This window comes from Bos javanicus, chromosome 29, assembly GCF_032452875.1.
Source record: "Bos javanicus breed banteng chromosome 29, ARS-OSU_banteng_1.0, whole genome shotgun sequence".
Taxonomy (NCBI): Eukaryota; Metazoa; Chordata; class Mammalia; order Artiodactyla; family Bovidae; genus Bos; species Bos javanicus.
The window spans coordinates 18,398,383-18,422,448 of NC_083896.1; the positions used below are offsets into that span (position 1 = coordinate 18,398,383).

At 39.2% G+C, this 24,066-nt stretch overlaps 2 protein-coding genes across 6 annotated transcripts in view; one reads left to right on the forward strand and one right to left on the reverse strand.

The window, feature by feature from the left end:
* Positions 1-5,512, reverse strand: part of AAMDC (adipogenesis associated Mth938 domain containing) — a 34,618-nt gene extending 29,106 nt beyond the window's left edge. For 2 of the 4 annotated variants that reach the window (XM_061406165.1, XM_061406163.1), the window contains exon 1: positions 4,397-4,512. The gene's annotated coding sequence lies outside the window, so the exon portion shown is untranslated. Of the gene's footprint in view, positions 1-4,396; positions 4,541-5,429 lie in introns of those variants that run through there. The other 2 variants (XM_061406162.1, XM_061406164.1) reach the window with 2 other exon arrangements.
* The window catches only part of RSF1 (remodeling and spacing factor 1), a 150,265-nt gene continuing 130,823 nt past the window's right edge, over positions 4,625-24,066 (forward strand). The window contains exon 1 of one of the 2 annotated variants that reach the window (XM_061406153.1): positions 4,625-5,107. In XM_061406153.1, the coding sequence (XP_061262137.1) occupies positions 4,921-5,107 (187 nt within the window). In that variant the 5' untranslated portion in view covers positions 4,625-4,920. The remainder of the gene's footprint in view (positions 5,108-24,066) is intronic. The other variant, XM_061406155.1, reaches the window with a different exon arrangement.

Sequence of the window (24,066 nt, forward strand, 5' to 3'; positions counted from 1 at the left end):
ATGTCTGAGCCACCAGGGAAGTGCTAACCATGTCTACCCCTTGGTAATTTGGTACCTATATACCTGTCCTTAAATTGTATTTAATCTCCAAATAAAGACAATAACAAGTGATATTTCTACCTAATATTAGTAACTACTTATCCATTTTTTAATGTATTATATAACAAAGGACATAAACACACTGTTTTTGGTTCTATGGGAGGAAGACATAAGTTTATAAAACATGATTCTTGATGAACAGTTAATATTACACTAGAGAGAGAAGATGTGCAATTAATTATAAAATTTTCTCTTTTTTTTGAAACCAGGAAGGGTGAAACTTTCAACTCTATTGATCATTTAAAACACTGTTTAGGATGTTCTGGGTTCTTTGCACTTCCATATTAATATTAGAACCAACTTACATATTTCTATGGAGAAGGAAATGGCAACCCACTCCAGTGTCCTTGCCTGGAGAATCCCAGGTACGGGGGAGCCTGATGGGCTGCCGTCTATGGGGTCGCACAGAGTTGGACACGACTGAAGCGACTTAGCAGTTAGCAGTACATATTTCTACAAAAAAGCCAACATAATTTCTCTTTCGGTAAAAATAATTATTTCATCTGAGAAATAATTCATCAATTTCAGCCATGCTTTTAAGAAATAAGGATAGATGCTAACTGTTAAGAAAAAAGATGGTAAGACATTTCCAAAAGTGATTCTTCAACGAATAGAATTCTATGCAACAGAGAAGTCAGTTATCATTAAGAGAAAGAATCAGAAAATGGCTGGGTTAAATCTTGTTTATATTACTTCTTATTTTCATATATTTTCCTAAGAAACTATTTTGAAGAACATAAGATTCTTACATCTGTTGACACTGGCTTTTTCATTACATATAACACATACTTCTAAAAGTATTGTTTTAAAAGTGAGTTTTAACAAACCTAAGTAAAGATCCCCTGGAGAAGGGAAAGGCTACCCACTCCAGTATTCTGGCCTGGAGAATTCCATGGACTGTATGTATAGTCTATAAGGTTGCAAAGAGTCGGACATGACTAAGTGACTTCCACTAAGTAAATTTGTTCATGGGAATTCCCAAACTGGCTCCATGATCAAATCCAATTCACCTCAATAACATTTGCCAGGCTTATAATATCTGTTAAAAAAAATTGTGCAACAAATGCAAAGATAGTATGTTGGGGAGACAGAAATATGTGTAAATTATTCTGTTACAAGGCAGATTCTTATCAATGCAATTTGAGAAAATTGAAGGCTAAGTTATTAAATTTTAAAATTAAAGCATAATTATATTCAATTAAGTGCAGATATTATTGAGTTCAAAGATTTTCACAAATGTATAAACTTGCCAAACGTGATACCGAATGTACCTTGAAATTTCCCTTCTGCACCCTTCTAATCAATCCCCTTCTAAGATCAAAAGTAGCTTTTAATTGTTATTCCCACATATTAGACCTTCATGTTGATGAAATTGTAAGTACCTACTCTTTTGTGTCTTTCTTCTTTCACTCAAAATGTTTCTGGGATTCATGAATGTTATAATAGGTATCAGTGTGTATCACTGCTCAGACGCAGTAGTCTGTTGAAAGACTATATCACAATTTACTTACCCATTTTTCTAAAGAGCATTTGTTGTTTCTTTTTGGTATTTTGAATAAACTAGTCATTAATTCTGAATGAAAAACTAAGGTTTTTTTTTTTTTTTTTTTTTTCCCGTAACCCACAAATTATTTTGGCCCAAGGAAAGAAGAGATGTAGTATTATGGGTATTTATTATTTGTTTTTTTCTAAGAATAGACTTAGTGAACATCTGACCTAAACCTTGCTTTGTAATGAAACATCTCTTATCTTTTGGGTGGACATAACTTTTGATGCCCAAGGACTTTGTTCTAATGCCAGTCTTGATTAGAAAAGGCAGAAACTCTAACCTTATTTATCAGGCACCCTCCCCCACCTTGTGTAACAGTGTTAGCATTGAGAAAAGAAAAAATTATATAAAGCTGTTTTTTTTTTTGAAAGTTATTTTTACAATCCCTAGAGAGAGCAGGTGAGGTGCTGAAAAAGCTGAAAGTGAAGAAATAGAAAGAGGCAGGGGTAGTGTTATTAAATAATTAAGTCTTTCTTTTGGTTTGAAGGTTTTTTCCCCATCAAAATTCATTCATAAAGATACAATTTTATTTACTATTGTGTACCTGCCTTTCATTTAAAGTCAATTAAGTTATGATCTTATGAAGATTTTTGTATCTTTGCAAAACTGATGAGTTCAGGAGCCCAAGTCTAGAGTATCTCTTGGGAGTTTGAGAGTTCTACCAATATATTTTAGTTTTTGTTTTTTTTTAATTGAGGTATAGTTGATGTATAGTTTTAAATGTTTCAGGTACACAGCACAGTGATTCACAATTTTTAACAGTTATACTACATTTAAATTCACTATAAATTACTGGCTGTATTCCCTGTGTTGTACAATATTTGTTTTAGTTTAGTTGTTTCATTATGGTGTTGCTTATAACATTTTACCACATATTAAATTAAAACTTCTCTTTTGCTAGTATAATTCATCACCAAGAAATATTCTTAAAATGAGACTTTTCTTTTTTTAAAAACTTTTTTATTGTGGCAAAATATATATACCATAAAACTTAACCATTTTAGCCATTTTTAAGCACATAGTTCAATGGCATGAAGTACAATCACATTGTTGTGTAGACTTTATTTAATCAGTACTTCTTAAACTGGAATTCTCAAGAGTATTTGTAAATTTTAAAAGAACATTTTTTTCCTTTAAAAAGGGTTTATATATTATTCAGGATTAAGAATCAGTATTCTAGTTAATAAATTCCTCTTACAATATAGAATATTTTTCTCTTGATAAATGAGAATTCTTTCCTTGGTTAATAGTCTGACATAGAACATTATGGTTTTTCCCTTTTTTACCTAGAAATGTGGAACAAAATTTAATTTTTAAGATGGTAATCATTTTCTCTGTTCCCAATATAATTATTTGCCTATATATTTCTTTTGTTGTTCAGTTGCTCAGTCATGTCTGACTCTTTGTGACCCCCATGACTACATCAGGCCAGGCCTCCCTGTCCTTCACTATCTCCTGGAATGTGCTCAAACTCATGTCCATTGAGTTATGCCATATATTTATTTTAATTATAAATTGTCCTGTGATTTATATTATATTTTGAAATTATTTTATTAAGTAGATACTATATAAATTTTAAATGCACACTGAAATTTTTGGCTCAAAGTAGTAAACTATCAATTACAAACAATTGAATACAATCTAAATTTTAGGGATTTTCTTCAATAGTAGCAACTAATTTTTAAAGTATTTACAATGTGCCAGGGGCTTCCCTGGTAGCTCAGTTGGTAAAGAACCTGTCTGCAATGCAGGAGACCCCGGTTGGATCCCTGGGTTGGAAGATCCCCTGGAGAAGGACATGGCTACCCACTCCAGTATTCTGGCCTTGAGAATTCCCTCGACTGTATAGTCCATGGGGTCGCAAAGAGTCGGACACGACTGAGCAACTTTTACTCACAATGTGCCAGGGCATTGTGCTAATCAATTTATTGTGAATTATACAGTAAAATCTTATGAGGTACTATCATCACCGCCCCCCCACCTTCAGACTTTCAAAGAAATGAAAAAGTCTTCCCAATGTCGTGAAGCGGTTTTCTTAGGACTCAAGTCTTGCTGAACTCCAAGTCCAGACTCTTAACCATAATAATGCACATTATATCCCAAGCTACATATTCTGCTTTGCATTACTGATGGTTTTTCTGAGATTCTTTGTGGGAGAGTGCTCACTACTTCTCCCAACGAAGCAGAACTCTGTCTTCTAACAAACTTTTGCCCTTGCAACAAATTTCCTACCAGGTGTGCGCTCAGGGCAGTCCTAGTCCACCCTCGATCTTGGTTCCGCTACAGAGATTGGTCCCTAAGATCTCAGTCCTTAACAGGGCCCCTCGCCCTCCCACCCTGGCAAACTCAGGAGGGCCCAATCCTCTCAAACTTTGCTCCCTGAGAAGAGCCTGGTCCCTTCAAACCCCGGATTTCCTAACACGGCCCCAACTCCTCAGACTGGAGATCTCGGCAGAGTTTCGTTCCATCAGGCCCTCGTCCCCCAGTTCTCAGACACTGCTTTCAAGCAGGTGCAGTACTTGTACCTCAGCAAACTTCACAGAGACTCCTTCATTACAAAGGATCCATCCCAATCCCCAACTCAGGGCACCTCTCTACTTTTCCCCTCTCCAATTTTTCCTCAGAATAGCTTTTTTTTTTTTTTCTATTCTGCTCTTTTTCTCCTTCTTATTCACTCTCCTCAACTTCCCTGACCATCTATCTGGTGGCCAGTTTCAGTTCCAGGAGTGACCCCCCCCCCAAACTTACCCGACACCTTCCGAGGAGCGGAGATCTCAAACCGCTCCGTGCTTTACCTCTCACCTTTGCTCAGGCGATCTCCGCTAGACGCTCTCCCCCCTGACTCGCCCCGCCCGGAAAAGAATGTTTCGGCCTGTATTCAAGCGAAGCCCCGCCCCCTTCAAGTCTATTGGTCTTTGCTCCCAAAAGTCCCGCCTCCCGAGCTTCCAGCCCCGCCTCCCTGCTCCGCAGCCCTTGTTTTCATTCCCCCTGTCACACGAGGCAGTGGCAAGCCCGAAGTGGGAGGAGCGGGAAGAGGGCGGAAAGTGAAAGGCACGGAGCGCCTCTCTTTCCTCCGTCTGACTGGGTTCTCGACTGCTCTGAGACGCCGTTGTATTGTGGGATCGCGGCGCCGTGCCTGAGACGCCCGGATCCGCAGGGGCGCCCACTTGCTAGCGCCTCCTGTCGTCTGTAAGGTTGCCCTGCTGTTCCTCGGCACCCCAACTCCCCTCACCACCCCCATCGCCTCCTCCTCCTCCATCCTCCAGTTCAAAATGGCGGCGGCGGCGGCAGCGGCGGCGGCGATGGCTCCTCCGGGCTGCCCGGGTTCGTGTCCCAACTTCGCCGTAGTCTGCTCTTTCTTGGAGCGCTACGGGCCGCTGCTCGACCTGCCTGAGTTGCCGTTCCCGGAGCTCGAGCGGGTGCTGCAAGCTCCGCCGCCGGACGTCGGCAGCGGAGAAGGTAAGCGAGGGGGCCCGAACGCCCGGCGGGAAGCGGCCCTGGCTTGCTCCTTCTCTCTGCTCCCCACAGACACCCCGGGCCTCCGCGGCTCTGTCCTCCCGCTGAGGCGCAGTTCCGCGCGGCCCGTCTCCTCCGCCCAGCCCCCGGGGGTCTCGGGCAGTGGGGAGGCGGGGCGGAGGCCCCGTAGGGCCAACTCCGCCCGGCGCCCGGCAGAGGTGGGGGCGTCGTGGTCTAGGTCTGGGCGCGGGGGATGAGGGGGGGTCATTGTGCTGATCGGCCGCACCGGGGGCTGCTACCCCGCGGTGGGGGCCAGGTCCCTTACCCCTTCTCCTTCTCGGTGGCGGAGGAAGGGGAGCGCAGGTTCCGGCCAGCTTTGCGCTTTTCTCCTCTACCCCTCCCTCGCTCCCTCCCCTCCTCCCACCATCCTCCCTACTATCTCGGGGGAGGCTGGGCTCGTCTTCTCCGGGCGCCCCTTTCTCTCCCTCCACCTGGGTGGGCGGGGGCCAGAGGACACTTCATCTCTCCCTCCCTCTAGTGGGAACTCCCCCGAGAGAGAGTCGGCTCCGGTCTCCTTTCCCTTCCCCTCCAGGGTCGGTTTAACCCCCAAAACTCCTTCTTCGGGAGTCGGGAGGTTTGCTGCTCCTTCATAGGAAGGGGGTCCTCTTCCATTCTCACTTTGGGGGGTGGGTGGTGGTGAAGTCGGTTTTGCTTTTCCGCTTTGGTGGGCAGAGGGTTAATTTCTCCTCCCCCATAGTTTTTCTCCTCCTCCCTGCTCCCCCCCTCCCCCAAATAATAGAAAAGCATCTCTCCACTTTTCCAGTCCCTTCCCCCTTCATCCTGGCAGTAAGGCTTAGGGGAAGAAGTCGCCCTCCCATTTGAAGGGTAGGGTGGGGTGTTTAGTATGTAGGATGGAGGAGGGGCTCAGACGGAGGGGGAAACAGTTGAAGAAGGTGCTTGTTGCTCATGTTTCTCTCTCTGGTGCCGCCGGTCTATTATTGGTGTTCGCAAGTGGTGCTCCTTCCACATAAGGCCACCGCGCGGGTGCAGGGCGCATGCTCTGCCCGGCCCCATTGAAACTTCCTGCTGCTGCTTGCTGCTGGTGGTTCTTTTCGCTGGAGCATCTCCGCGCCGCGCCTGCTGCCTCCAGCCCTCACTGAGCGCGTACACTCACTCCCTGTTTATTCCCGATCTTTCCTCTCTTTTTCAGAGAAAGGTTTTTTGTTGTTATGGTACTCTGAGCATTGCCTTTATCTGGGAACAGCCCTTGGCTGAAGAAGAAACGTTGTCCAAATAGGTCCTTTTTTCCCCTTTTTGTCCGTACTAGGTGGCCACAGTGTGGAAACAGATAGCTATTTCCTTTTCAAGAAATCAGGGTGTTTTCAATTCTCCATGGGAATGAAGTTTCTGTTAGTAGAATATATGTACATTGCTAGAAAGAGCCCAAGTGTGAAGTTGTCCAAAATATAACCTAGAGAGTAAATTATGTTATGGCTACCAGACTCACGTGAATACAGCAATTATGGTACAGGCATATATCTCTCCTTACCTGCCCAAATCTACTCTACCGTTAAAAAGCTCCGGCAAATAAAAGGTTACATTATATAAAGACTTCCTGCAGAATTTCTTGAAAAGTTAAACTCCCCAATGTAGTTAGAATTTGATGGTTATCAAATTGTATTTATATTTTTTATAGAAATAGTCATTTTGAAGGACATATGCCTTGTTAGTTACTTTTAGGATATCTTGGGAAATGATGGTAATGTATCTATAAGAAAAATGTGGGAATTTGAGGAAAGGTATTGCTGGTAACTTGTTTTTGGAATATATGATATTTCAACCAAGTTGAAATGCAAGCATAAACTTTATGTCATGGCACTGTATTTTGGGTGGTATATAAGATTGCTTGACTCTCCATTCCTAATAAGTGTTTTGGCCTCTGCATTTGGCTTTTGTTAGAAACAAGAAAAAAAATATCAGGGTCAGTCTAATACTTCATGTTACTTTCTAGCTAGTATTGAACAGTGGGTGACTAAGTAAAAAATGAGAAATAATGCGCGCCAGAAGAATATACCAGTGGGTTCAGCCACGCATTATTGTTGGTAAAGTTTCAACTATGATAATAGATTTTGTCATCAGTTGATCTAAGAATAATAATCAGTGTTACCCAGTTCAACATACTTGGCAAATGAAGTCTCTGCAGGTGAAATGCTGTGCACGGAGGAGACTTCCAGGCCTTTGGTGATGGTTAACCTACTTGTAATAATTGATAATACTGCTCCAACTAAGAATGTTTGAACTGAGTCTTGGAGTTGTGGTGTACTAGAGTTAAAAGACATTGGATATAGTTGAACTAAATGTTTTGCTGATTGTCTCAGGACAGCTGAATCAGCCTCTTGAATAGTGTAATATTAATATGTAGTTTGTGGGGGAAATTACTTAATTTCTGTGGACCTGGTTTCTTGAGGAAATGGAGGTAATATCTGAGGATCAAATGAAATGTTTCAAAAGTCCTATCATAAACCAAGTACATATATATATATATATATATATATATATATATATATATTTTTTTTTTTTTTTTGCCCTACTACACTCTGTGTGTATTCTATTTCCCCTACCAGGGATTGAACCTGGGCACTGTAGTCAAAGTGCCAAGTTCTAACCACTGAACCCCAGGGAATCCCTGAAATACTGTTGTGTTACAAATTTTATTAAAGGTATTTATGAGGTAACAGACACAAAAGTGCATTTGGACTGAAAATATTAATTTTTAGCATGTCGTGAGAAAGGACTTTAAGCACAGTATAATGTTGAGCCTTTGTGCTCTTGGGGGATAGTCTTTGTTATAATCAAAGGAGTTTTGCTCTGTATACATTTTAATATTCTTAAAAGGCAGTTCTTAGTGCTGTTGAAAGAACCCTATTGTATAAAACTTGGTTTTTCCTGGTGTAATTATACCTTAAAAAGTTTGTAAAGTGTACTCTTCTGAGTTGCCAGTTAAATATTTTTCACCTAGTCATTTATTGTGGTAGGTATATTGACACCATAACATCTTTGGAAAAGACCATTTCTGTATGTTGTTCTTGTTTAGGCACTTTATGAACTTTCCCTTAAGTTTTTGTTTATAAGTCTTATTTTGACATTATGGCTTCAGCTTCGAATGCTTCCTTTATCCCCTACAGTGTCAATTATTACTTTTTACTTTATTTTAAAAAATCTTTATTTATTTGGCACACTGGGTCTTAGTCGTGGCATACAGAATCTTCACTCTTCATTGTGGCATGAGGGATTTTTAGTGGCATTTGGGATCTAATTCCCTGACCAGGGATCGAACCCAGGCCCCTTACATTGGGAGTGCAGAATTTCAGCCGCTGGACCACCAGAGAAGTCCCAAAGTTGGTTTTATAAACTACTTTTTTAGTCTTAAGGATATAATAATAGCTACTACTTACTGAGCATTTACCGTGTGCAAACATCTCCTTATTCCTTACAGCTACACTCTGAGGTTGGTACTGTTATTCCCATTTGGCAAGTGTAGAAACTAAGGTTCAAGAGGTTGATTCAGCTGTTCAGTGCCCAAGCTTATATAGTTTTTGCTAGAATCTTATTTAGATTTCATAGTGATATTAGTTAGAATAGGAAAAGGGTGTGCCAACTGACACTGTAGCCCTCCCAGTTCTGCGTCTAATGTAGCCTTCCCAATTCTGTGCTCTGTATGGACTTCACCAGCGTCCTCTTGATGACTGGTGGTTGATCAGGACGTATGAATATAACTAAAAGTTGACATTGACTTTGTGGAATTACCAACATCCAAGGCTCCCCGGTATATTCCCTCTTCTCCAGAGGACTTTCTTCTTCAAGAGGAAAATATACTTTTCCATCCTTTAAAGGTAGTCTTAGTATGGGTACTGATTGAGAAATTATATTTATCTAATAACAGTCTACTAAGCTGTGTATGGATATGGTTGACTGAGTTATTGTATAGTACTAAATAAGTTGATCATTAGGTTTTTGGTTTGTTGGGGTTTTTAAATTTTAATTTTTAGAGCTATTTTAGGTTTGATTTGTGTTTTGAGTTTTTTAATGATTTGAACTTTGAACTCTTGTGGTCAAAATGTCAAGTATTTATAAAAGGATATACTTTTTTTGTTTTAACTAGAGTTGTGACTGTAACTTAATATATTCTCTTCTGTTAGTGATAACTGAATTGTGTGACAGTAGTTTTTAGGTTCATTCATAAGTTAGAAAGATAACTTTACTGTAACTGGAGTCACCATCTGTTACTTTGAGCAAAAGATCTTACCAGGTACATGTGCCAGGAGTTGCATGGATCCACAGTGGTAGATTATTGGTGGTAGCATTGCTGGAACCAGAGCCTTATCTGGTTGAAATGTCCAGTTTCAGTTCTTCTACCTTTGAAAGAAGAGATGTTCTTTACACATTTATTAGAAGGAAAGAGAGAAAAGTATTTCTTCCTCATCATTTCCTCATCTATATCATAGAGTTGAGGTAATCAAAAATTATAGAGGATTGGAGGAAGGTTGTTGACCTTGTCCCAGAACTGGAGGTACTAGGGAAAGAAGGAATCTGGAAGAAGCACAAGCTGGAATCAAGATTGCTGGGAGAAATATCAATAACCTCAGATATGCAGATGACACCACCCTTATGGCAGAAAGTGAAGAGGAACTAAAAAGCCTCTTGATGAGAGTGAAAGAGGAGAGTGAAAAAGTTGGCTTAAAGCTCAACATTCAGAAAACGAAGATCATGGCATCTGGTCCCATCACTTCATGGCAAATAGATGGGGAAACAGTGGAAACAGTGTCAGACTTTATTTTTGGGGCTCCAAAATCACTGCAAATGGTGACTGCAGCCATGAAATTAAAAGACGCTTACTCCTTGGAAGGAAAGTTATGACCAACCTAGATAGCATATTCAAAAGCAGAGACATTACTTTGCCGACAAAGGTCCGTCTAGTCAAGGCTATGGTTTTTCCAGTGGTCATATATGGATGCGAAAGTTGAACTGTGAAGAAGGCTGAGTGCCGAAGAATTGATGCTTTTAAACTGTGGTGTTGGAGAAGACTCTTGAGAGTCCCTTGGACTGCAAGGAGATCCAACCTGTCCATTCTAAAGGAGATCAGCCCTGGGTGTTCTTTGGAAGGAATGATGCTGAAGCTGAAACTCCAGTACTTTGGCCACCTCATGGGAAGAGTTGACTCATTGGAAAAGACTCTGATGCTGGGAGGGATTGGGGGCAGGAGGAGAAGGGGACGACAGAGGATGAGATGGCTGGATGGCATCACTGACTCGATGGACGTGAGTTTGAGTGAAGTCCAGGAGATGGTGATGGACAGGGAGGCCTGACGTGCTGCGATTCATGGGGTTGTAAAGAGTCAGATACGACTGAGTGACTGAACTGAACTGAACTGAATGAAAACTGACTTTCTTGTTGTTTTAATTACTAAGAAGTTTGCCTTGAAATTTATCTGTTGTTAAATTCTCAGTAAAGAAGAGAAGCATTTATTAGCTACGTCTTTTGCTTATATGTATAGTGAATATTTGCTATATTTTAATTACAGTAATCATTATGGTGATTATGTATTTTAAAAAATACCCTCTTTATTTTTGGCCACTCGGCTTGTGGGATTTTAGTTTTCAGATCAGGGTTTGAACCCAAGTACTTGCTGATGAGAGCAGAGTCCTAACCACTGGACTAGGGAATTCCCTATGGTGATTATTTAAAGAAAAAACTTAAACCTTTCCTTTTTTAAAAAGTTTATTTATTTTATTTTTGGGTGACTGTTTTTGTTGCTGTGTGCGGGCTTTCTCTAGTTGTAGTGTGCAGGGTCTGCTGATGCGTGGGCTTCTCATTGTGGCTTCTCTTCTTGTGGAGCGCAGGCTCTGGGTGTATCAGGCTTCAGTCATCCAGTGTGGGCTCAGCTGTTGTAGCTCATGGGCTCTAGAGTGCCAGCTCAGCAGTTAGGGTGCGCGAGCCCAGCTGCTCCACCGCATGAGAAGTCCTCCTGGACCAGGGATTGAACCCATGTCCTCTGCGTTGGCGGATGGACTCCCAATCACTGGACCACCAGGGAAGTCCTGTACCCTTCTTTTAAGGATTTTCTAATCTAGTAAGAAGTAAGTAGCAAAACTGAGATTGAGTACCATCACCATTCAAACACTTACTTTTTTTCTGTGGAATTTTATCAACTGAAGTTAGTAGTCTGTGAATTCTAGTCTATAAGTTAATGGACTGAAATTATCTCTGATAACTTTATGGTGAGATGTACAGCCTCATACAGTGTGGAAAAGTTGGAACAATTCAGACCCAAAGTACATGTTGACATGAATCATGTATTCAAGAAAGGTATTTATGTGTGTTCCTGGATTTAAAATTTCTTTGACTCTATCCTTGGTGGTTATAGTCATATATATATATTTTTAATAGTCTTAATATGCTGTGTCTGAGTATTTTTCGTTTTATTTTGTTTTCTGTTTTTTACTTTTGTGGCAGATCCCATTACAAAGGGTATCAATGTGTTTTCTACTTTTAATTTTAGAATTTTTGAAATATCTATTGCTTGAGAGAATAAGCTGGAGCCTCATTTTAAAAAAAAGGATTATAGATTCTTTCAACAATTGTCAGTTGATTATGTACTGTGTGCCACATGCACTGTACATGCGTGATACATTAATGAGCAAAATAGATAAGATCCTTGGCCTTATGGAGCTCACAGTGTAGCAGCAAAGATAGACAATGAAGCAGTGATTTTTTTTTAAGTTATTATATGGGCAAGTATACTGTATATGCTGAAATGATTCATATTTTTAGTGAACTTTGTTAAGCTTGCTTAATTTGCCTAACTCTGTATTTATCCTATCTCTGTGCTTTTTTTTTCTATATTTGTACAATTTTATCTTAGTAATTTTCTGGATGGTGTGATTAATAGGTTTTTATTTTTTTCTGTGTCTTACATTTTTCCACATTTCACTTTCAGTACTAATTATGTATGTCTTCAGTAATCACAAAAAAAATTATTTAAAGGTCGTCTTATGCCAGAAGTGAAATGGATGAAAGTAGTCAAAAGGTATAAAATTCCAGTTATAAAGTAAACCATGGAGATATAATGTCTAGGATGGTAACTATAGTTAATAATACTGTATTATATGTTTGCAACTTGCTGAGAGTACATCTCAAAAGTTCTCACTGCAGGAAAAAAATTTATAACAATGTAGTGATTATAAATGTTATAACAATGTAGTGATTTATACTATGTTAACTTTTGCTCATTTCACAATATATATAAATATTGTATCACGTTGTACACCTGAAACTAACATGGTGTATGTCGATCATGGGCTTCTCTGAATGGTTTCAGAGGTAAAGAATCCACCTGCAATGCAGGAGCTGTAGGTTCAATCCCTGGGTCCAATCCCTGGGTCAGGAAGATCCCCTGAAGAAGGAAATGGCTACCCACTTCAGTATTCTTGCCTGAGAAATCCCATGGACAGAGGGGTCTGGCACACTATATATAGTCCATGGGTCACAAAAGAGCCAGACACAACTTAGCAACTAAACAACAACATGTCAATTATATCTCAAAAAAAAAAAAAAAAGAATAAAGAAAATTAGTTTTATAAGAGGGTTTATCAAAGAAAAAATTGAGTTGCTGCTTTATTTACTTTTAATTTTGAATTATCTCTCACCATGAATATTACCATTATTCACCCAAGTCTGCCAAGTCTGAAGGTATGAAAGGTTGTTTCACATCTTTAATGCCTTTTCTTCATCCTCCTATCTGAGTTGAATATTCTTCTCCCTTTCCTTTCCTGCTCACTGTACTCCTGCCCATCATTAATCTGATCTTTAAGGACCAAATACACATGTGAAATTTATTCTGCTTCCTCTGTCTCTCAAGTTAACTATTTCCATCTTTTTACTTCAGCATGTGCCCTGTATTCACAACACTTTCTGCACATAGTCTAGCCTCTTAAGTTTCTTGAGGGCAGGGGTAGTGTTTATGAAATGAATAGTTTTTTCTGAGTTTATTATAAGACCATGTTGTGTTCTAAAACTTAATTTTAGAACTAAATCTTGTTTAAAGTAAACTTTTTTTTTTTTTTGCTGACCTCTCTCTGAGATTCTGTTTTTATTTTCTTTAGATGTATACCCAGAAGTGAGATTGTTGGCAGGATCAATCATATCTCAACCACTACTTGTTTCAAAGTCTTTCTGAGGTGATGCAGTTGCTGCTGCTGCTGCTGCTGCTAAGTTGCTTCAGTCGTGTCAGACTTTGTTCGACCCCATAGATGGCAGCCCACCAGGCTCCCCCGTCCCTGGGATTCTCCAGGCAAGAGCACTGGAGTGGGTTGTGGTGGCCTTCTCTATAAAGTAAACTTTTAAATAAGCATTTACCCACCATATGAAAGGGGGCTTCCCTGATAGCTCAGTTGGTAAAGAATCTGCCTGCAGTGCAGGAGACCTGGGTTTGATCCCTGGGTTGGGAAGATTCCTTGGAGAAGGGAAAGGCTACCCACTCCAGTATTCTGGCCTGGAGAATTCCATGGACTGTATTGTCCATGGGGTCACAATGAGTTGGACACTACTGAGTAACTTTAACTTCGCTGTATGAGAATGATACTCTTTCCATTGATAGTTGGAAAGTGAATGCCATGTTGGTTAATGATAGCACTTGAGTTAACCAGATTTTGTGTCCCACTTAATTAGATGTAGTATTTAAAATGAATGCATAGAGTTGGAAATTCAAGCCTAGTCTGTGACAGTCTAATGCAGGAGTGGGTCAGTTCAGTTCAGTTGCTCAGTCATGTCCAACGCTTTGCGACCCCATAGACTGCAGCACACCAGGCCTCCCTGTCCATCACCAACTCCTGGAGCTCACTCAAACTCATGTTCATTGAGTCGGTGATGCCATCCAACCATCTCATCCTCTCTTGTCCCCTCCACTTCCCACCTTCAATCTTTCCCAGTATCAGGGTCTTCAGTTCTTCACATCAGGTGGCCAAAGTATTGGAGTTTCAGCTTCAGCATCAGTCCTTCCAATGAATATTCAGGACTAATTTCCTTTAGGATGGACTGGTTGGATGTCCTTGATGTCCAAGGGACCCTCACGAGTCTTCTCCAACATCGCAGTTCAAAAGCATCAATTCTTCGGTGCTCAACTTTCTTTATTGTCCAACTCTCACATCCATACATGACTACTGGAAAAACCAAAGCTTTGACTAGATGGACCTTTGTTGGCAAAATAATGTCTCTGCTTTTTAATATGCTGTCTAGGTTGGTCATAACTTTTCTTCCAAGGAGTAAGCGTCTTTTAATTTCATGGCTGCAATCACCACCTGCAGTGATTTTGGAGCCCCCAAAATCAAGTCTGTCACTGTTTCCATTGTTTCCCCATCTATTTGCCATGAAATGATGGGACCTGATGCCATGATCTTAGTTTTCTGAATGTTGAGTTTTAAGCTAGCTCTTTCACTTTCATCAAGCTCTTTAGTTCTTTGCTTTCTGCCATAAGGGTGGTGTCATCTGCATATCTGAGGTTATTGATATTTCTCCCGGCAATCTTGATTCCAGCTTGTGCTTCTTCCAGCCCAGCGTTTCTCATGATGTACTCTGCATATAAGTTAAACAAGCAGGGTGACAATATACAGCCTTGATGTACTCCTTTCCCTATTTGGAACCAGTCTGTTGTTCCATGTCCAGTTCTAACTGTTGCTTCTTAACCAGCATATAGATATCTCAGGAAGTAAGTCTGATGGTCTGGTATTCCCATCTTTTGAAGCATTTTCCACAGTTTGTTTTGATCCACACAGTCAAAGGCCTTGACATAGTCAATAAAGCAGAAATAGATGTTTTTCTGGAACTCTCTTGCTTTTTCCATGATCCAGCGGGTGTTGGCAGTTGATCTCTACTTCCTTTGCCTTTTCTATATCCAGCTTGAACATCTGGAAGTTCACGGTTCATGTACTGTTAAAGCCTGGCTTGGAGAATTTTGAGCATTACTTTACTAGCGTGTAAGATGAGTGCAATTGCGCTGTAGTTTGAGCGTTCTTTAACATTGCCTTTCTTTGGGATTGGAATGAAAACTGACCTCTTCAAGCCAATTGGCTGTTTTTGGAAATTAAGTATTATTGGTTAATGGCCATGCTAATTTGTTTACATACTGTTAATAGTAACTTTCACACTAAAGTGTCCGAGGTGACTGATAGTGACAAAAAAGTATAGTCTACAAAACCTAAAGTATTTACTGTCTGGCCCTTTACTGGAAAAAAAAAAATGTGAATGAACGTAACTCTCAGATGATTTTCTTTGTGTTTGAGAACACTTTTAAAACCAGAATAATACTAATTAAGTGTGTAGAGTGTCTTGTGAATGAAAAATTGAAGCAGTAGTTTCCTCAATATTTATCTAATTTTACACACACCTGTTTTACTGCTCTTCTGTCTTAGGTTAGGTGAATTTAAAAGCTTTTCTGGGGAATTCCCTGATAGTCCAGTGGCTAAGACTCCACTCTCCCAGTGGAGTGGGTCCTGGTCAGGAAACTAGATTCCCACACATCACAAGTAAGAGTTTGCATGCTGCAACTAAAAATCCTGTGTGCCGCAACTAAGACCGGGCACAGCCAAGTAAATATTAAAAGCTTTTCTGTTAACAGGTTGATGAAGACATTACATTGAATTAAATTCTTTCACCCAAGGATAGCCATGGGTTCCTCGGTCTAATTATCCTAAGGCAAGGCTGGGACAGAGGCCGAGTGACATACTGATTGGCAGTAAGGCTTTGAATTGTTATAATACTGCTGTTAACACTGGCTTCAAAGTTCAAGTGTACTGATTTAAGATCTGATTTGGAGGTAGAGTCCCACATCTTGGTGAGGATAAACTTGGGTGAACAATGATGCCGTGTTCTTAGATGGGAAAGTATGTATTGACTGAAGGTAGGACTTAAAAGATTTACTTAGGTTACTTAGGGCACAGAGGGTCGGGGAGAACATACTGGAAAATAGCCTACTTATTAGTGGGTGATTTTATGTGTCTTGAGAGTCAGTATTTTACAGGGAAATTAACAGAATATCGGTTGTAAAACTTCGCATTTCAAATTCTGGATATATCAGGAAATTTACTTTGATATTTTTCCTGATCCTTTTGTCCCAAGCGTCCTCACAGTTGGTTCTGCAAATAAATATGTACCATTTCCTCACTGTTTAAATGTTAGAAGTCTTTTAGGGAAAAAAATTAGATAGAATGAATTATTCCAAATTGTAACCTGATTTTTTGTGTTTGGAGTTTGGGGATATAGCAAGATTGTAACACATTGAAGAACTTTGTCTAATCAGAAATATAATGGAGCTTAATTTATACTCCCATGAAAGTCTTATCAAGCTTTACTTTATTAGAATCATAAAGGAACCATCTCCAGTAGTACTGTCTCGGGCTGGCATGTGAATCCAGACATTCTATAATATTCCTCATTTTAGAGAATTTTTGTTCTGTAAATTTTGACTGTGATCAACTAACTGGCTTGTCCTTGTCTTGCTTTCTGCCTTAATGGCCTTTTCATTTTGTAACCTGTCTTCTTTTCTTACATTTATCTGATTTGATTCACCATGATATCTATGTCTCATCCTTTTTCTTTCCTATTTCCCATATTTTGGACCTCCCTTTCAACCTTAATTATATTCTTCATTCCTGTCTTTTATAGAAACAAAGTTAAATTATAAAAAAACAAAACAAAAGGGGCTTTGGAGTTTACATCTTTACCATAATTTTATAGGTAAAATGTCTTTAGTAATAATGTTATAGTTATTAAAACTTATTGTTGAATCAGGCTTTCTGCCAAGATTATTTAATCCTTATAACAACTCTATATTGCTGTTATATCGCTACTTTTGCATTATAGATAAAGCAACTGAGTCTTAAGAGCAATTACTTTAACACTTGCCTGAAGCGGTAACTTGTCTGAAGTCACACAGCATTAAGGAGTTGGAGAAGAATTTGGTACAAAGATAGTTTATGGTGCCGTGGGAATTTAAAAATGGGTAAATCCTACTTCAAAGCTCTAGTTATTGAATACTGTACTGTCCTCTCAGGTAGAATCTTGGGATTATAATGTCATCTTCAGTATCATGGTTGTGGTCTGAGTGTTCACACTTAGGCTTCTGAGTCAGATTATATCATTGGTTTTCTACTCATTTACACTTTTTTATTTTGTTCCAATTTATTAGTGTGAACATTATTACAAAAGTTGTATTTTAATGGGTTACTGAAATAAATTAAAAGTAAAGAAATACAAATTCATAGATAACAATTGATTGCCCTGAACATGAATTTATGTCCTGAATATCTATTTATCATTGCTTAAGACAATGAAATAGCCTTAGAGATACATCTGACCTTTGAGCAACATGAGCTTGAATGATGTGGGTCCACTTACATGGGAATTTTTTTTTCAGTAGTAATTACAACCGTACCACGTGATGCAGGACTGGTTGAATCTGTGGATGTAGAACTGCAGATACAGAGGCATCGTGGATGTGGAGCATGCATGTACGTTCGTAGTCGTGTCTGACTCTGTGTGACCCTGTGGACCATAGCCCGCAGGCTCCTCAGTCCATGAGCTTCTCCAGGCAGAACACTGGAGTGGGTTGCCATTTCCTTCTCCCAGGGGTCTTCCTGACCCAGGGTTCGAACCTGCATCTCTTGTGTCTCTTGCATTGGCAGGTGGATTCCATACCACTGTGCCACCTGGGAAACTGTGGATATGGAGGGATCATGATAATTTACACTCAGGTTTTTAACTGTGTGGAGGCTCAATGCCGCTAACCCCCATATTGTTCAGGGGTCAACTCTAATTCTCTTCTTGAATCTTTTAAAATTAAGATTCCATCTCCTGTAGCTGTAAGCGTATCATCAAAAGCCTTCAGGGTGGATTCCCCTACTGTTACAACTTCAGTTTACCCTAAATAAAGAAGTGATCTTATTTTTTCCTTCAGGCTCAGTGGTATATTATAATTAGGTGAGTTAATTAACTATTTCTGGCTGCTTAATAGAATCATCTGGGGAATTATTTTGAAAAATACCGATGCCTGGACATTACCACATGCCAGTAAAATTAGTCTCTGAGGATTGTGGTTCTAGCATCAATGATTCTTATTTCCTTTCTTTCTTGTATTGGCGGTACATGTATCTTAGTTCCCCAACTAGGGATTGAAACCAGGCCCTTGGCAGAGAACACCCGGAGTCTTAACCACGGAACTGCCAGGGAAATCCCACAGCCTCAATGATACTAATGTGTGATAAAGGAATGTCTGTCCTCATCTATCTGTCCTGGTACTTTTCTTCAAATTTTGTTGTAAAGTCTATTTTGTCTGGTATTAATATTGCCTCTCTTGCTGTCTTTTGGTTACTGCTTCTCACAGAATACATACTTTTTCATTTTTTTAACCTCCTTGTGTCTTTGACTCTACAGGTTGTCTCTTGTAGACAGCGTGTATTTGTTTTCATGGTCATGTTTTTGTGAATCTAGAAATGCAAATAGTTACATATATAACTGCCGTAAGGGAGGAGGTACTTTGATAATATAAAAGTGCAAATACCTTACTTTTCCGGAGATATGAATGATTGAATAGGAGATGGAAAAACATTCCAGATAGTAAACAGCATGGGAAGAGGCTTGAAAGTGTAACATGGTGTGTTTAGGAAACTTTAGTCATTAGCTTTCCAAAAGATTTGTGGTTGAGGAACTTCCAACCATGTGAGAAAATCACACTGAGACATGAGTTATAAGCTCCTTACAAGTATTTTTTTTTCTTTAAAGTAAAAAAAAAGTGCATGAAATAAAGGCAAGATGTCAGTGACTTAGTATCCATAAAGAATTAATTTTGCTCTATTCACTTTGTTCTAACATTATTTACTTGTTTGTAACATAACACTTAGCATATAGTAGGTGCTCAAATGTTGGTTGAATGAATAAATGTCATGTATGTCAAGTAAGTAATGATGACTCTTTTGATGTACTTTTAAATTTTTTTTTCTTTGCTTGCTAGAGATTTGTCATAGTGTAACTCTCATTTTCATTTTGGGTATTGCTTATATGGATAGGTACAATTGACTCTTGAATGACATACAAGGGATTTAGGGATGCCCACCAGGGGATAACAGAGGATGAGATGGCTGGATGGCATCACCCACTCGATGGACATCAGTTTGGGTAAACTCCGGGAGTTGTTGATGGATGGGGGCCCTGGCATGCTGCGATTCATGGGGTGGCAAAGAGTTGGACACGACTGAGTAACCGAACCGAACTGAACCCTCAATGTGGTGGAAAGTCCACATGTAACTTCACAGCTGACCGACCGTCTCTATGTGGAATTCCATGTTGGTGAATTCAACCAATTACATATCGTTAGAACCATTTGTAGATTGGTATAGTAATGTAGTGAAAAAAATATGTTGTGTAAGTGGACTCATGCAGTTCAAACCCCTGTTGTTCCAGGGTCCACTGTACTGCTGAATCCCCCTCTGTCCACTTGTTTCCATTCTTCCTTTTTTTTCCTTTTTCTTTCTTCCTCTCTTCCTCTATTCCTTCCTCCCTCCCTGCTTCCTTCTTTCTTTCCATGTTTCTGCCAGGTCCTCTACCTCTTGGGTTTTATTATTATTTATTTATTTTTCATTTTTTGCTTGTAGGGGTTTAGTTCTCCAACCAAAGATTGAGCCTGGGCCCTTGGCAGTGAGAGCACAACGTCCCTGGACCTCCAGGGAAGTCCCTATCTTGGGTTTTATAATAGTACTTTAGAAGCCTGAGATGGAAAATCTTTGTGTAATCTCTCAGTTCTTTTCTTAGCATATATGATTGTACAAGGCTGTAAGTGCATGGTGAAGCTTGTATTAACCTCTGTCTTCTAAGCTTATTAATGTTTATAGGAATCTTCAGAGTATAGTTCAAAAATCCACTTTTTCTTTTTTTCTGAAGACATCCCAGGGAAAAGTCATCTCTCTTCTGCTATTTATGTAAAAACAGTTTTTAGTCCTATTTCTCAGAATCATTTTATATCATCTCCATGAGGGGTAACTCGAAATTCTTACTTGTAAAACTAAAATTTTTTGAGTTGTTGAAAGGCAGTGTGGAGGCTTGAGAGTAGGAAAATCAGCTAGAGAATATTATTGATATGGGTTGGGGCAATGGCTGTGGGGAGTGAGAAGAAAGGCCAGATAGGAGTAAGATTTTGCATATAGAATCGATAAGGATTTAATGATCAGATTATTGTAAAAGATCTTCAAGTAAAAAGATCTTCTGATTGTGTATGACTCCTTGAGATCCCACAGCCTATAGCCTACTAGGCTCCTCCGTCCATGGATTTGTCCAGGTAAGAGTATTGGAATGGGTTGCCATTTCCTTCTCCAGGGGATCTTCCTGACCTGGGGATTGAACCCAGATCTCCTGCATGGCAAGCAGACGCTTTACCCTCTGAGCCACCAAAAGAAAGGGAAACCCAAAAAAATCTTTCATATGACTAAAAAGTGTTTAGTATGATTCCTAGGTTTCTGAGTGGGTAATTGATAGTTTCATTATTAAGGAAAGAAATGGCCAAAAAGCCAACAGTATATGTGGGGATGGTGTGATTTCCCTAGTTTAAAAAATTCAGACTTTGTATGTGAGCACTATTTGAAGAACTAGCCATGTTAATTTTATAGCTTACTAAAAGCTTGTTCTGGAATAAACAGATTATGGCAGTATAATTTACTTTATAGATCTTTTTGTGATATATTTAAGTTGCTATTTATATGTTAAATACACATTTAACATTTTGTTAAGGACATTTTTATAGAACGCCTTATTTATATACTTAAAATAATTAAAATTAGCTTTATTAAACTGTCTTGGCATTGATGCCCAATTGTATTCTTGTAAGCAAAGCTTTCTTTAACTGAGTCTGTCATTTTCATTTGCAGAAAGGTTTTGTTGTAATATTAGCGATTACTGTGTTCTGCTGAGTAAAAATTTGTTAGTTGTTAGACATTTTGTTCCCCCTCCCCACAAATAAGTGGATGGAACTTCAAATAAATTGAAATGCTGTTCTAAATAAATAGATATATTAAATATGGAGTGTGGGATGAGTCCGTTATATAGATGAGAAGTACTTAAGTAAATGTGACCTTTGTGTTCATAGTTGATGTAATTCTTGATTGATCTTGAAAGATTCTTTAACAGAAATTTTAAGTTGAATTCCATTTTAGGAGTGATCTTTCTTCAACTTTTACACATGCTATTAGACACCATGTGGTAATTCAAACCTGTATTATTACTTGAGTCTGGTCTCACACCTTTTAGTTAGTGAAGGATGGCGCTGTCATCTTGAAAGACAAAATGTTACCCCTCGAAGAAATTATAAATACTTCTTAAGCTAGAGTTATCAATAATGTAAATAATTGTATCTAAAGGAAATTAATGTTGGGAGTTTTTTTTTCATTCTGTCTATGGTTGATACTTGAACACAGTAACTTGCTTTAATAACTCAAGCAGTATAAAAATCTTAACAGGCTTCCTTCCTGACCATTCCTTTGAGTCCCACAACCAACCTGCTGTGTGTTAATTACCTGGGATTTTAGTTCCATATGGTCATTCATTCATTTATGTTTCTCAAAAATTATTTAAATTAGACTGTATGTTTTAGTAGTTTATTTACTTAACACTGTTTTTGATTCCCACATTTTTCCTCTTACATTCATTCTTTTGTTATAGTACATTCTTTTTCAAACAGGATTTCTAAGAGGTGAACTTGTGTTCTCGCATGTCTGAAAATATTTTTATTTTGTCCTCTGTTTTTACTGGCCATTTAAATTGAATACAGTATTCAAATAATTTCCCCCCAGAACTCTTTTTATCTTTTAGCATCCACTGTTACTGATGAGACATCTTTGTGAGTTTCTTTTTCTTCCTGAAATATTTTTATAATTTTTTTTCTTAACCCTCAGAGCTCTAAAATTTTTTAGGATGTGCTTTTTTCTTTGTTTCCTTGATTTTTAAAATTTATTTAGGTTAATTTAATTTTAAATCATTAAAACTAAGCTCAAACACATTTTTATGAATCAAAATAGGAGCCATTACAGTCAACACATTTTTGCCGATGAGAAATAAGTTTGTTTATTCCTGTAGTGTAAAAATCCGTGCTTTGAGATTTGATAAACTCTTGGATAGTATTTTCTGCCTCCTCCTGGTTGTGTAAACATTTTTCCCTGCAAAAAGTTGTTAAGATGCTTGAAGAAGTGGTAGTCAGTTGACAAGAGGTCAGGTGAATATGGCAGATAAGGCAAAACTTCACGGCCCAATTCGTTCAACTTTTGAAGGGTTGGGTTGTGCCATGTGCACTTGGACACTGTCATGGAAGAGAATTGGGCACACACTGCTGACCAGTGCCGGCTGCAGACAGTGCAGTTTTTGGTGCATCTCATTAATTTGCTGAGCGTGTTTCTCAGGTTTAATGGTTTCTTTGGGATTCAGAAAGCTGTAGTGGATCAGACTGGCAGTAGACCACCAGACAGTGCCCATGACCCTTTTTTGGTGCAAGTTTGGCTCTGGGAAGTGCTTTGGAGCTTCTTGATCCAGCCACTGAGTTGGTCATCACCCGTTGTCATATACAATCCACTTTTTATCACACGTCACATGATCGAGACATGTGATCGACACATGGTTCATCATGGTTCATCATTGTTGCATAGAAGAAGAGAAGATGACACCTCACAATGACAATATTTTTGATTTGTGGTCAACTCACGAGGCACCCCCATATCGAGCTTTCTCACCTTTCCAGTTTGCTTCAAATGCCAAATGACCTAATGGTTGATGTTGAGTTCTGTGGCAACTTCTCACGTAGTTGCAAGAGGATCAGCTTCAGTGATTACTCTCTGTTGGTTGTTGTCAACTTCCGGTAGCCAGCCACTGCACTCTTCATCTTCAAGACTCTTGTCTGTTTTGCAGAATTTCTTGAACCACCACTGCCCTGTGTGTTCGTTAGCAGTTCCCAGGCCAAATGGCGTTGTTTATGTTGCGAGTTGTCTCTGCTGCTTTATGACCCATTTTGAACTTGAATAAAAAAAAATCTTTAGAATTTACTTTTTGTCTGACATCATTTCTGTAGTCTAAAATAAATATAAAATAAACAAATAATAAGTCATTAGCAAAAATACATAAAACGAGAAATGCACATTAAAATGATGTATACCATTTAAAAATGTATTTTTTTTTAAAAAAGAATGTATTGCGATATCAAATGGCTAAGTTCAACAATGCACAAATTACTACAGTTACTTTTGCACCAAGCAGTATTTATATGGCTGCACTGGGTCTTAATTGGGGCACACTGACTCTTCGATCTTTGTTGTAGCAAATGAAATCTTGAGTTGTGGCATGTGGAATCTTGAGTTGTGGCATGTGGGATTTTTAGTTATGGCTTGCGAATTCTTAGTTGCAACATGTGGGATCTAGTTCCCTGACTAGGGATTGAACACAGGCCCCCTGCATTGAGAGCACAGAATGTTAGCCACTGGACCACCAGGGAAGTCTCAGCTTTTAAAGAATAAAGATTCTTTGTACATGATCCTGTTGTTTGTAAATGAAGACAGTCTTACTTCTTTGTTTTCTATCTGCATATCTTTGATTTCTTTTTCTTCCCAGAACTACATGTAGAGTCATGAATATAAGTGGTAGTTAAGGACGTTCTTGGCCTAAGATCATCCTGATCTTAGGGGAAAAGCATTTAGTTTTTCACCATTGAGTAATGGCACACCACTCCAGTACTCTTGCCTGGAAAATCCCATGGATGGAGGAGCCTGGTAGGCTGCAGTCCATGGGGTCACTAAGACTCGGGCACGACTGAGCAACTTCACTTTCACTTTTCACTTTCATGCATTGGAGAAGGAAATGTCAACCCACTCCAGTGTTCTCGC